The 11,819-nt window shown below is 41.9% G+C and overlaps 1 protein-coding gene across 2 annotated transcripts; it reads left to right on the top strand.

The window, feature by feature from the left end:
* The first annotated feature begins 6,890 nt into the window (after window positions 1-6,890).
* Window positions 6,891-10,485, top strand: LOC110694881. 2 transcript variants are annotated; one of them, XM_021872059.1, is made up of 5 exons: window positions 6,892-7,091; window positions 8,099-8,253; window positions 9,849-9,907; window positions 9,985-10,077; window positions 10,200-10,485. In XM_021872059.1, exons 1-5 carry the CDS (start codon window positions 6,979-6,981, stop codon window positions 10,212-10,214), a joined length of 435 nt encoding a protein of 144 aa, XP_021727751.1. In that variant the 5' UTR covers window positions 6,892-6,978; the 3' UTR covers window positions 10,215-10,485. The 2 variants fall into 2 exon arrangements, with proteins under 2 accessions (XP_021727750.1, XP_021727751.1); XM_021872058.1 differs by lacking the exon at window positions 10,200-10,485 and having other exon boundaries at window positions 6,891-7,091; window positions 9,985-10,175.
* The last annotated feature ends 1,334 nt before the right edge of the window (window positions 10,486-11,819 follow it).

The following is an 11,819-nucleotide window of genomic DNA, read 5'->3' as shown; positions in this document are numbered from 1 at the left end:
CGCCTGTAAGGTGAAAGCCCCTTTTCTGACTAGGTCGAACTTAAAAGTTGACCCGTCTCTCAGACCTTTGAAGAAGTCTGTAAAAGCTACCTCATCAGACAGTCCTTGAATCTGAATTCTAATCAGATTGAACTGTCTGACATAGGAGCGCAGCCCTTCTCTCTCCCCCTGCTTAATGGTGCTAAAGTTCAAGCTTGTTTTCTTAGCAGGGATGTTCATTGAGAAGTTGAAAGCAAATAGGAAGGCAAGCTTCCTAAAAATGTCAATGCACCCAGCTGGCAGATTACCAAACCATTTTTGGGCGATGCCCTTCAATGTAGTCGGGAAGCAACGACACCAAGTGGCATCATCCAACCCCTGCAGATACATGAGGTTGGTATAAGCCATGAGATGGTCTTCCGGATTGGTGGTACCATCATAGGTACCAACCAACACATTCTTAACCTTGGACGGCTGTGCCGCCTCGGTTATCTCCCAGGTGAACGCAGAAGGTTGTTCACCCAGACGAAGCAGACAAAGCTGCCAGTCCAGTGGTTGGACATTTTGGTATGTCGCCTGACCTCCAAAGAGGGCCGACTGCAGGAAATGAGGGGGATACTGGCCGTAAACCTGAGTAGGTACATACGGTGCAACTCCAATCATCTGAAGGCCAGAGTGGACAGTATTACCGCCTGTCTGAATCTCATGCAAGGAGGATGCATTCCCTGCAGAGGTATTGTTAAAGCTGTCAGGAAAGTTCGACGTGGAAGCCGACTCAGACAGCTGCTGATTTCTCTTCCGGTTGATAAGTCCGGCGTGGGTTATTGTTGTTCCCCTTAGGAAAAAGAATTTTGGACCAATCAATGGTCCCGGCTGCCTTCTCCTTTGGATGAGGAGTGGGCTGCCGATCTTTGACTGACTTCCCCTTTTCCAGAGGAGTCTTCTTGGCCGACTGACCTCTACTTGGGCAAGCCCGGCTCTGGGTGATCAGCTCTTTAATTTCACCCTTGAAACTTGTCATGAATCTCATGAGCTCGTCTCGGGTGACACCCGCCTGGGAGGCACCCCACTCCAGAGTCTCTCTGGGCCGGATGTGCTTGATTATGAGAGAGTCGTCTTCGGCTGTAAAGGTTTCGACTTGAGGATCTTCATCCTCATGGTCTGTAAAGACTTCTGGGTCTTCGCCCAGACGGTTAGGGGGTGGTACAGACTCTTGAACCATCTTCGAGGTACTCTCCCCACAGACGACGCCAAATGTTTTGGGTGTTTTTGTCCCTCGGGAGAGTTACAACACGAAGACTGATTCGGAGTGAGCTGTACCTGCAAAACAAACGGAGACACCGGTTGGGTGGTGCTCCGCCTCCGACGCACAAGTTAGAAACTTGAAGAGAGAGAAAAAAGTGCGGAAATTTAGGTGGGTATCTACTCAGATTCCAAGCTCAGGTCGTTCTCTAATGTAAGAGAATATTGTTGTAATAAATGGTAAAACGTGCCCTCAAAAAGAGGGACATCTCCCTATTTATAGGGTCTTTGGGATTTGTGCCCCTGATTAGGTCACTGAACCCTAATCATTGGTGGGCTGCGCCGTTTTGCGGCTTTCTCGGGATTTGGGCCTGAAGGCCGCCTTTTTCCCTTAATTTCTAGAGTGACACGTGTCAAGCAGGGATTGGTCCACTTTGGACAATCCTGAGGCTGACACGTGTCATCCTCTGATTGGACCACGTGGCGGGGTAAAATTACCCTAAACACTAGCGTCGCATGTAATTTGTACAGACGACCACCCTATTTTTAACGTCTGTCCCAACAGCAGACGCCCCATTCCGCCTAAAGGAGTCGACTGCATCAAAGCAGTCGACCCTACTGATTTATTTTCAAGTTAAGTCCAACACTTCACGGCTATTTACCATAGAGGCTAATGGCCGGATATTAATAAAACAATAGAGGCCGACGGCCACAGTCTGCTCCAACATGAGTATGATCGTCTGCTCCAACATGAGTCAGATAACCGACGACGTCCATTCGGGCGAATTCATCGAGGAGAAGCATCTCCCATTTGGGTGGCACATTGCTCTACTAATACATCAAACGGCCCTACCGAATGCTAAAAACGCATCTGCAGTTGTTTGAATAAATCGAAAGTGAAACCTAAACGGCCGAAAGACTTTCAAATTGTTCTATTACAATTGAAAAGAGTTCACTATTTCATGATTAGAGGCTATCGAGGCATAAGGACGGATGCGCCTGTTTTTGCTCTAGGGCAAGGCAGGCGGAGAACTCTTTCTCAATCAAAAAAGCTAAGTCCAAAAACTTAGCATTATGCGTATACAAGGCTAATGGGCGAATGCGCCTGTTCTGCTTTAGGGAAAACCAGGCGGAATACTTTCCCTAAACAAATAAGCTAAGTTAAAACTTAGCATCTAATTTTAACGAGGCCTATGGCCGAATAAAGTTAAAGAACCGACTGCTCTGCATGGCCGTCTGTCGCTTGGTTTGGGGAAATCACCATAGTGATTGATTGACTTAGAAACCATGCATACTCTTCTAAGTATCAATAATTTCTAAGTCAATCAATCCAATCAACCAAAACCAATCGACATCCGCCCAGGGGCAAGAACATTCGCATATTATACGGGCTAAAATACTTAGCTAAAGATCTATGCGTAAAAATAAGCTTTGAAAATTTTTAAAGCATGCATAAATACCAATATAAATAAAACCGGCCAAATGACCGGATGCTTCATAAAATTAAACAGCCGTCAAAATTGACGACTGGCAAAGTGTTAACTAGCCAGGGAAATTTTTAAGTTACCCGACCCCTTGGTCGGTAAAGAAACATTCAAATACACGGCGCACAGGCCGAAAAGTTAAACATATGGCCATTCGGCCGCAGAAAGACAGGTAAAGCTTAAAGATCAGGGGAGCTTCTCAGCATCGGCATCCGCCTTGTCCTCCGGCACATGCTATCTATTTTCCTTATCCTCCTCCTGATCATCCTCCTCCTCGTCCCCAGACGACGAGCCGCCAGACGAGCTAGACTCCCCAAGGCACTCTTGGCAGCCGCATCCTTCTCGGCCGCCTCTTGAGCTTCTCTGAGGAGACGGGCATTGAAATCGTCATTAGCCTTATCAAACTGGACCTTCCAGGTTTGATAATCGGCAGACGGCTGAGCAGCTGCCCAGGCCGCACGCATGATGACTTCGTTATCGTCCATCATTTGTTTGGCCAGGGCTTGTTTTTCCTCCTCCATCAAGGACCTATACTTGGTCTGGAGTTGGTTCTCCTAGTTGCTCAGTCGACCTCTAAGTCTCTTGACCGTCGCCTCCAGGCTAGCCGCTTTGGACTCCGCCTCCTTGAGGTTGTCCAGCTTCTCGTTAAGGCCCTTGACCTGGTCCTGGAGCTCCCTCACCCGCTGCTTGGTCGCGTCTAAGTTCTGCTGAACTTGCAGGTTGGCAGACGCCTGGGAATAAAACACATCAAGTGTCAGAATCTCATTTTGAGCAATCTCAAACTGAGCTTTGTCCAAAGTAGAGGCGACCCGAGCATTCGCTGTCTTTACCTCCCTGGTCTTCTCGTTAAGGGGCCCTTTGAGACCACTAACGCGCAGCATAGCCTGCAAGCGTCCAAACCAAAGAAACTTGTCAGTAACCATTCGACAAAAATATGTACATAAATTAAGTTGTAAGGAATTGTACTTCGCAAAAAAGCGCTAGAATGCCGTCTAGGTCCAGGGTGCCGACTCCTCTGACGGCCGCCTTGTCCTTAGGATCAAGCGTCTGGAGCATCCGTCTGGCCATCTGGAGGACAGTTGGCCTCGCTGGGGCATCTATCAGACAAATACAGCTAAGTCAAAGACTGAATATTGTGCCCTTTATAAAGTGCATGGTCGAATTCTTGGATGGCTTACCTCCATCTCCCCCGGCAGCTTCGTTGCCGCCTGATGTGTCGCCAGCAGTGGTGAGTGGCGTTTTGCCACTCTTCGACGCTCGTTGAAGAGCGTCCGTCTTTGATGGTGTTTTGATGGGGGAAGAGGCGCCTGTCCCTTTCTTAGCGGGCTTGGTGGCGACGTGTTTCCTCCGGTTTTGGGAAACTTCGCCAGCTGTCTGCTTTCGCAGCTTGGGGTCCGGCTGAGAAGTAGGGGTAGGCTTTGATGAGGCACTCTGAAAAGAAGTCCAAGCGTGAGTATCTTCAGCGTGAGTATCATAAGCAGAAACAAATAATCATAAGCAAAGGAAATAAAATCATGCGGCTAGCTACCTCTCGGCATTTCAGTACTAAGCCCGCAGGCGGCTAAGTACGTCCCGTCCGAGAGCCACTCGAATCAAGGAATATAGCTCTGGGGGGTGACCTCCTTAACCCCCGTCTCTTCGTTCGTCCGGACGGCCACAGAAAAGAGGCCCCGGTCAAAAATCTCCTCTTGGGCCCGCCTGGGAACAGGCGGAAGAGCCTTTTTTCCATCCAAGAGGCGAGGATACTGAGTCCAGCGGTTGTACCGCCTGTTCTTTTGGGCGTCTAGGGAAGAGACTATGTAAAACTTGGTTCGCCAGTCCTTCCACTTGTTCTCTTTCCCCAGCGTCATCATGTACCGGGTATGGCTGGTCAACGTAAACCAGCCGATGCCACTTGGATTGGGCGTTCTGCTCAGATAGTGCATATGAGCAAACGCCTCAAAGCTGGGATCCACCTTTAGCATCTCGCAGGCGGCAACGTAGCCCAAGATATTTACCCAAGAGTTGAGGGCTAGTTGCCAGATACCCAGCTGGTATCCGTCCAAGATCCTCTCCACGGCCGGATGGAGAGGAAAGCGAAGTCCTGCCTGGATGGCCGCCTCATAGCAGCCGAAACACTGGTCACCATAAACAACCATCTCCGGCCAAATGACCGTGTCCTCAGCATCCGGCACGGACAGAAGAAAACCATGTCCCATGACATGGGTAGAGAGAAATTTGGGAAGATCATCCGCCATGATCTTCCGCCTGCCTTCCGGAACGTGCAGATAGTAGGGCGCACGTTCATGCCGCCTGGAAGCAAACGGCTCTGCCCAACCCTCTCCCTTCTCAACGGAGAGGGACTCTCTGGCAGCCTTTAAGTTTGACTGCGCCTCCTATGAGTCAAGGGGAACGCAGTTGGAAGACGATGACGCCAAGTCATCAGAACTCTCTTCGGAGCTAGGGGACTGCCGGCTGTTGCCAGCAGTGTCCCCCCTAGCTCATCATCCGGCACCGATCCACTCGGCCCGACGTTCTCAAATTCCTCGTCGCACTCCTCCAAAAACGAGTCATTTGGAGTGCTGACGGTGCTAGGCGGGTCTCTGCTAACCTCAGAGACAGGCACCCTAATGGAGCCATCGGAATTGACAGTCTCACTGTCCTAATGGTAAAAGGAACCATCCGCTCTATATCTCCTTGTCGTTTGCTTTGTTCTATCCATCGTGTCCTGCAGAGGCACAAACACTGTTGGATTTGGAGATGTACTTAAAGCAAAGTTCTCGAACGAGCATTCGGCACTCCTAGTTTTAGATTCAGCCGTCCCCGGTGACCGGCTGATCGCTAACCTAGGTCGTGCCTGGTGCGTTTGGGAAACCATTTCGATAAAGAAAAATGCAAAAAAAATAAGTGAAAAGGGATCAGGCGGTTACCTTAGAAGAAGGTAACGAGAGACGTCGGTCTTGAGCGCTTGATGAGGCAGGCGAACTAGGGGGCCGGGTGTCGGATGCTCTGGAAAGTCATAGTCCTTGAAAGTCAGAAGGTTCAAGATTCCTTGAAGATTCTCGCAAATGTGAATCCAAAAGGAAGTCAAACCCTTCTATTTTATAGAAGGGTAAAACCCTAATTTTTTTCCCTCCAAAAGATAATTTGAAAATCCGGCCAGTCGAATGTTGACACCTGTCACAGGTGTCATGTGCAATGCACGTGACCCCTGTGAGGGGCAAATGATTTGGGTATTTTTATACCCGGCCAAGTGGCCCAATTGTAAGCCGCCACGTGTCATTGGTAGAGGTGCCACCTGGACCTTTGAGATGGCGACACGTGGTAGGCAGCCATCCCTCCGTTCTGGGATGATTGATGATCCAGAATGGACCATTAGGAGGGCGACACGTGTCACCCTAAGAGGTGCCCGAAAGCTTTTTGGGATCAGTGACACATGTCACCCAGATATTGCTTCTAGAATGGCGGCCTTCAAGGGCCCAAACCTTGAGGCGCCGTTTTGCGGCGTGACCTAATCCCTAGGTCACCCGATCCTAGGGAGGGCACACTTTTCCAAAAGACCCTATAAATATGGACAATTCCCTCATTTATTACAAGACACAGAACACGAGACAACACGTCACATCCACATTTATTACAGAGTTGTCATTTTCAAGAAACAGACAACACCTTACATGAGCTTGGAATCCGAGCAGATAACTTTATTTCCGCACGTCTTACTTCGAATACTTTACTAACTTAATCTTCGGAGGCAGACCACCGACCATCCGGCGGCCCGTTCAGGCACCCTTTGCTGAATCCAGTCTTAGTGTTGTAACTCTCCCATGGGACAAAAACCCCCGAAACAAAACACATAATCACAATTAATATGTCATTAAGATTTAAGGTTTAAAAGATTTAAAAAATTTTCGTCAAAATGAAAAATCTCTCGAAACAGACATTTCTAGGCAGTATTTGGATTTTTCACAATTCTTTAAGGGGTAAGAATATTTTCAGAACATCAATTCCACCCAAAATTCACTAATCATGGGTGAAAATCTGGATTTGGGAGCCAAAATTCTAATTAAATTGAGATTTAATAAAATCGAGCTACTAACTAATCTAATTCTTGACAAATTTTCCTTTAAAGAAAACCATAATAGAATTGTGGCTTAAAACGACGTCTTCCTTGTCCGTTTTTTCTTTTTTATTGTCTAACCAGCGTAAAACACACAATATTTTCTCATTACTAAATATCCCGCAATTTAAAAAATCCTTTACCGAAAGAGACGAGTAAAAAGGACAGAAAAAAAAAATGGTGAAAGAAATTCAGCGACTCAGTGAAGACGAAAGAAAAGCTCTCAGACGCAGCAAATTCGCTCCACTTCCTCCTAAACCTTCTTCTTCGTCGTCGTCTTCTCTTCCCAGGTACGCAAACTTCTCAATTTATCTCTTCATTCATTTATTGAAATAATGTTATTGCTGATTTGTCGATTGATTTCTTGTTTACGTGTTTGATTTTTTTTTTTTTTTTTTAATGTGTAATCGGTATTTTTCTAATTGACAGTCGTAGTTTTAGTCTCAGAAATTTTGTATTTTGATGGTGAGATCTTAGTTTTGATTTCGGGTTGATGAGATTTGATATATTGTTTAATTATACTGATATGAGTTGTTCTACTTATGTTTATGTCAATAGAATTCTAATTACTACCTCTGTTTTATACTATTTGTAACGATTAGACACTTTCTACTCACACTGTAGTCAAATCTGTGCAAATTATATGAAATGGACGTAGTATTTTGATGAGAACTGTCTGAACTAGTTGGTGTTTCTATGTTTTCAAGTTGCTGAAGGCTTATTTATCTGAAAATATGGAGTTTAACCACTGAAATCAGCCTAGTTCTTTATCAAAGGAAATAAAATGTAATTTTCTGTGTCTTAATCATGCATTGGCTTGTTGGGAGTATTAAAGATTTGTAACAAAATCTTTTTCTCGGGCTTTGTGATTAATGCTCCATTGTCGCCATTACGCGTGGTTTTTATTGTGAAATGTTCTTGATCAAGGTATACAATTACAGTTACAATTAGAAATTGTAGAAAAACTGGTGTTTACTCTATGCAACATCATGATCATTTGACCGACCTACTTGAATGAAAAAACTACACTTTTTTGGGTCTTACTATATATTAGGGGGTTAGATTTTAGGATACATATTGTTTTTCCGAAACCCAATTGAAAAATGAATTAATTGTATAATTCAGATGAGCTTTCTGTTGAATAATCAGTAGACAAATAGAGATTACTTGTATATGATTTCTATCCTAATTGTTACTAGTGATGTATTTTAGTTTGTTGAAAAGTTTTTGCAATGGTTTTTAAATACGTGTTAGCCAAATACTTTTGATGATTAGAACATGAATAAATTTGAATCAGGCTTGCTCATCCTGGTGGACCTGTAACGACAAATAAGGCAGCTGCATTGGCGAAGTTTCTTGAGAGGAAACTGCAGGAACCTGGTGGATTGGATACCTTAAAACCTGAACTCATTGAGCTCGCTGTCAAGAATGCAAAGGAGACTGTGAATGCTAGTGAGTATTCTGCACCAAATATTTTATATGCCATTGATAGCATAATTTAACATTGTTGGGTCAATATCAGTTTGAAACGCATTCTAAACCACAAGTTTGTTCAATATCAATTGAAAGTCAAAGTTTCACTTTTTTTCTCTCTGCTGTCTTCCACATTATGGTTGGTACACGCTATCAATTTCTCCATATGCTCTGTTGGTTGAGATGGGGCGCTATACTGATATGCTCCTCGCCTCCTCCCATGAGTTCTCCTTTTCCACAACTTTTTTCTCATTTACTTGTTAAGCTGCAAGTGTCATGCTATTATCCAATATATCGGCCTTTTTTTCCCATCAGTTCATCTCTTGCTACATAAGCCAGTATTTAATATCTGTTGATTATATCTAAGTCGCAAATCTTGTTTGCTATAATTTAGCTACCCCATTGCTATACAGTATTAGTGATTTAGTTACCTTAACCTCTTCGGAATGGGTACATCAGTCAATAGTATTTCTGGATTTTAATGTTTTCTAATCATTTTTTGAGGATAATGGTTCAATCTTAAATTTTTCTAAACCTATGTAAGTATGTATTTGTTAGTTGAGATGCGTGAAGGTCAGATAGGAACATTATTTAGTGCATCAATAAATTTTTAATATCTTTCCCATCATTATTCTATAATATATCTGCACCGAATCCATGCACTTTATAATGATTTTACATAAACTACTTGTCCACACCTATCTTGTGTAGATCAGTAAGATCACAGGGGACAAAGAATCTAAGATACTTGTGTTTATCAAACTATAGTCTGCTTTTCTGGCAAATCTTTGGTGTCTGGGTAGAATAAGAGCTCGCACTTTTTAGGTGACTGGTTTATTAAGTGATTGACTGGTATAAGAATACATCTTGTTGTATAAGAATATGTCTTGTGCAGTTGGGACTATGGAGCCTTTAACTGTTTACACAGATGATGAGATTAAAAGAAACTGCAGAGACTTGGATTTGGGTGTCATGTCTGACACTCCAGATTTTATTAAATTTTATACAAGGCCACTATATATTTAGGTGTCATGTCGTGTCAGAGTGTCAAAGGTTCCGACACCTGACGTACAGCAAGGTATCGAAGTAACATAGGTATTTTTTTTCAACATTTTTCTCTCCATGTGCTCCTAATCTTGAAACCATTATTTTTTCTCATTTTAAAGAATGAAGAAAGAACAGGACTAAAACACTTCTTCCCTAGCTAGAGAGTGAGAGGGTCAAACCCACAAGATGGAAGTGCTATTTCTGTTTAAAAAAAACCTGTCAAGCTGTATGCTGAGGCTGATAGAATGTTTCTGCTAATCTATTGAGTCTTCTTACAGAAAAATGCCTTTTTTTTCTATACATTTTTATATCAGTTGGACTGTTAGTTGCATACATAGTAATTTATTTTGTTGCTTCACTTATTTCTTCTTGACCTGTAATTTTTATTTACCTATTCATATTGTCCTCATATATTATCATTGTCAAGCCATCAATTGGGATGATGAAACTGTATGGTGCATTCATATTTTAATTATTTGTCCAAAGATGCCATATAAGCTGAACTGAAGACTGTTATTTATATACAGGTGGAACTTCAAAACATGGGAAGATCATACGACATGTCACTTCGTTTGATGATGATGAGGTCCATATTCATTCTTTGAGTTGTCTGCACTTGTTGTGCGTTTTTAGCTTTTCCTCACTACATGAAAATTTTGGCAGGATCATTCATCCAAAGATGGATCAACATTTGAGCCGAAGAAGAAAAAATTGAAAAAAGAAAAGAAAGATAAGAAGAAGAACAAAAAGAAAAAGGTTATCCCTCTTAGCTGGGTTTCCTCCCCTCAACCTCTATGTTCCAACTTTTGATTATGAGAAGTAAATATTAATATTTTTTTTTAACCCTATCTTGCTTTTTCTTATTTTCCCCTCTTCAGGTCGAAGATCAATAATGTTCAAGGAAGTGTTTTAAAGAGATCTTACAACGTGGATAGTTTAGGTTTTTATGTTACTGATCAACTCGTTTTTGTAGAAACAGTTAACAGAAACTTGTGGATAGATTTGAGAATACTTATAATTTTTTTTTTATGTAAGGATAAATTTACATGTGATGGATTGTCATGTGAAAGGCTTCCTTAGTACTCCCTCTACCCCATAATATAATAATTGACATTAACCTCTACACGGTACACATGTCAATATGTTATTTGATCTTATTATTATACAATTAAATATTAATGAAAATTATAATGAAAGTTATATTATAAATCTATTTCCAATACCTATCTTACAACATATTTTTTGACAAATGTTTTTATTATGTTAGTAAAAAATTATGGTCAAAATTAATAAGGGAAATTCTCAATGGTACTCTTGAGCTTCCTTCTTTTCTCAACGGTAAACACTAACTTTTTAAATTATCTATGGTAATCAATAATTAGCTAAACTAAATCAATGGTAATTTGAGTACATTAATCCTTTAATGTTAGTCTAACTGTAGTTAACTTACTTTTACCTCCAAATTAGATTGCCCTTAAAAATCAATTTTAACTCCAAATCAAATTGCCCTTTTCCCTCCTAAACCAAAATCCCCAATTCTTGTCTTTATAAACCCTCGAAACGGAAATCCCTATCCCCATTTCCCCTGTATTTCAATTATTTGCAAGTAAGCTAAGTTTCTTAATGAAATTCTCTCGTTCTTCTGCTGTTAGGGGTATCACCATTGATGAGAAGCTTGATTGGGTGAAGCATGCCCTTTGCTAATGCAAACCATCGCAGGCTGTTTTACAAGTGCAGGGCTTGCGATTTTTTTTGCGTGGCTGAAAGAGGAAGATGTAATTAGGTCGGGGGAAGAATTAAAGGTTGAACAAAGTCCCATTGTTGTTTTGAATGAAAAGGTGGATGGATTGGTGAAGTATATTAAGGGAATTGTTAAAATTGCTCTGATTATGTACTTTATTCTGCTAGTTGTTGTTGCAAATCGAAATTAGGAAGATGTATTTAGGGAGAATTGTGGTAGCCCAAGTTTAAGTCAATTTCAAGTTTATGTATTCCCTTATTATGTACTACTTTCTAATTGAATGAAAGTTTATGAATTTCCTTTATTTTGCATTCTACTTGTTTAGTATCAACAACATTAAAAGTACAAATATTACATGCATATAAGACATATATAAATGATCTAATTTGATTAAAGTCAAAGTATCAGAGAGATACAAAAACAATTCAACATAAAGCTTACATCATTGCAGATTGTGTATCCAAAAACATCAAAATGTGATACAGCAATGAGATCATTAACTAAAGTTGTCCAAAAACATTTCAGTATATAAAATCTGACATCATTAACTAAGTTTTTCCAAAAAAAACCCAACAACTAAAACATGACATCATGATTTGATTTGATTAGGCTGGAACTAAGGAGTAGGCTGGGATGCAGACACACCAGTCTTAGCCTTCTTTGCTCTTGGGGATCTTCTTAATGGTTGAGAAGAAGATGCAGGTGCTGGATCTGGTTGGTTGAGAGATACTCCTTGTCTCTTAGAGGCTTGTTTTTT

Source organism: Chenopodium quinoa, unplaced genomic scaffold, assembly GCF_001683475.1.
Source record: "Chenopodium quinoa cultivar QQ74 unplaced genomic scaffold, ASM168347v1, whole genome shotgun sequence".
Taxonomy (NCBI): Eukaryota; Viridiplantae; Streptophyta; class Magnoliopsida; order Caryophyllales; family Amaranthaceae; genus Chenopodium; species Chenopodium quinoa.
This window is presented reverse-complemented; position numbering and strand designations above follow the sequence as displayed.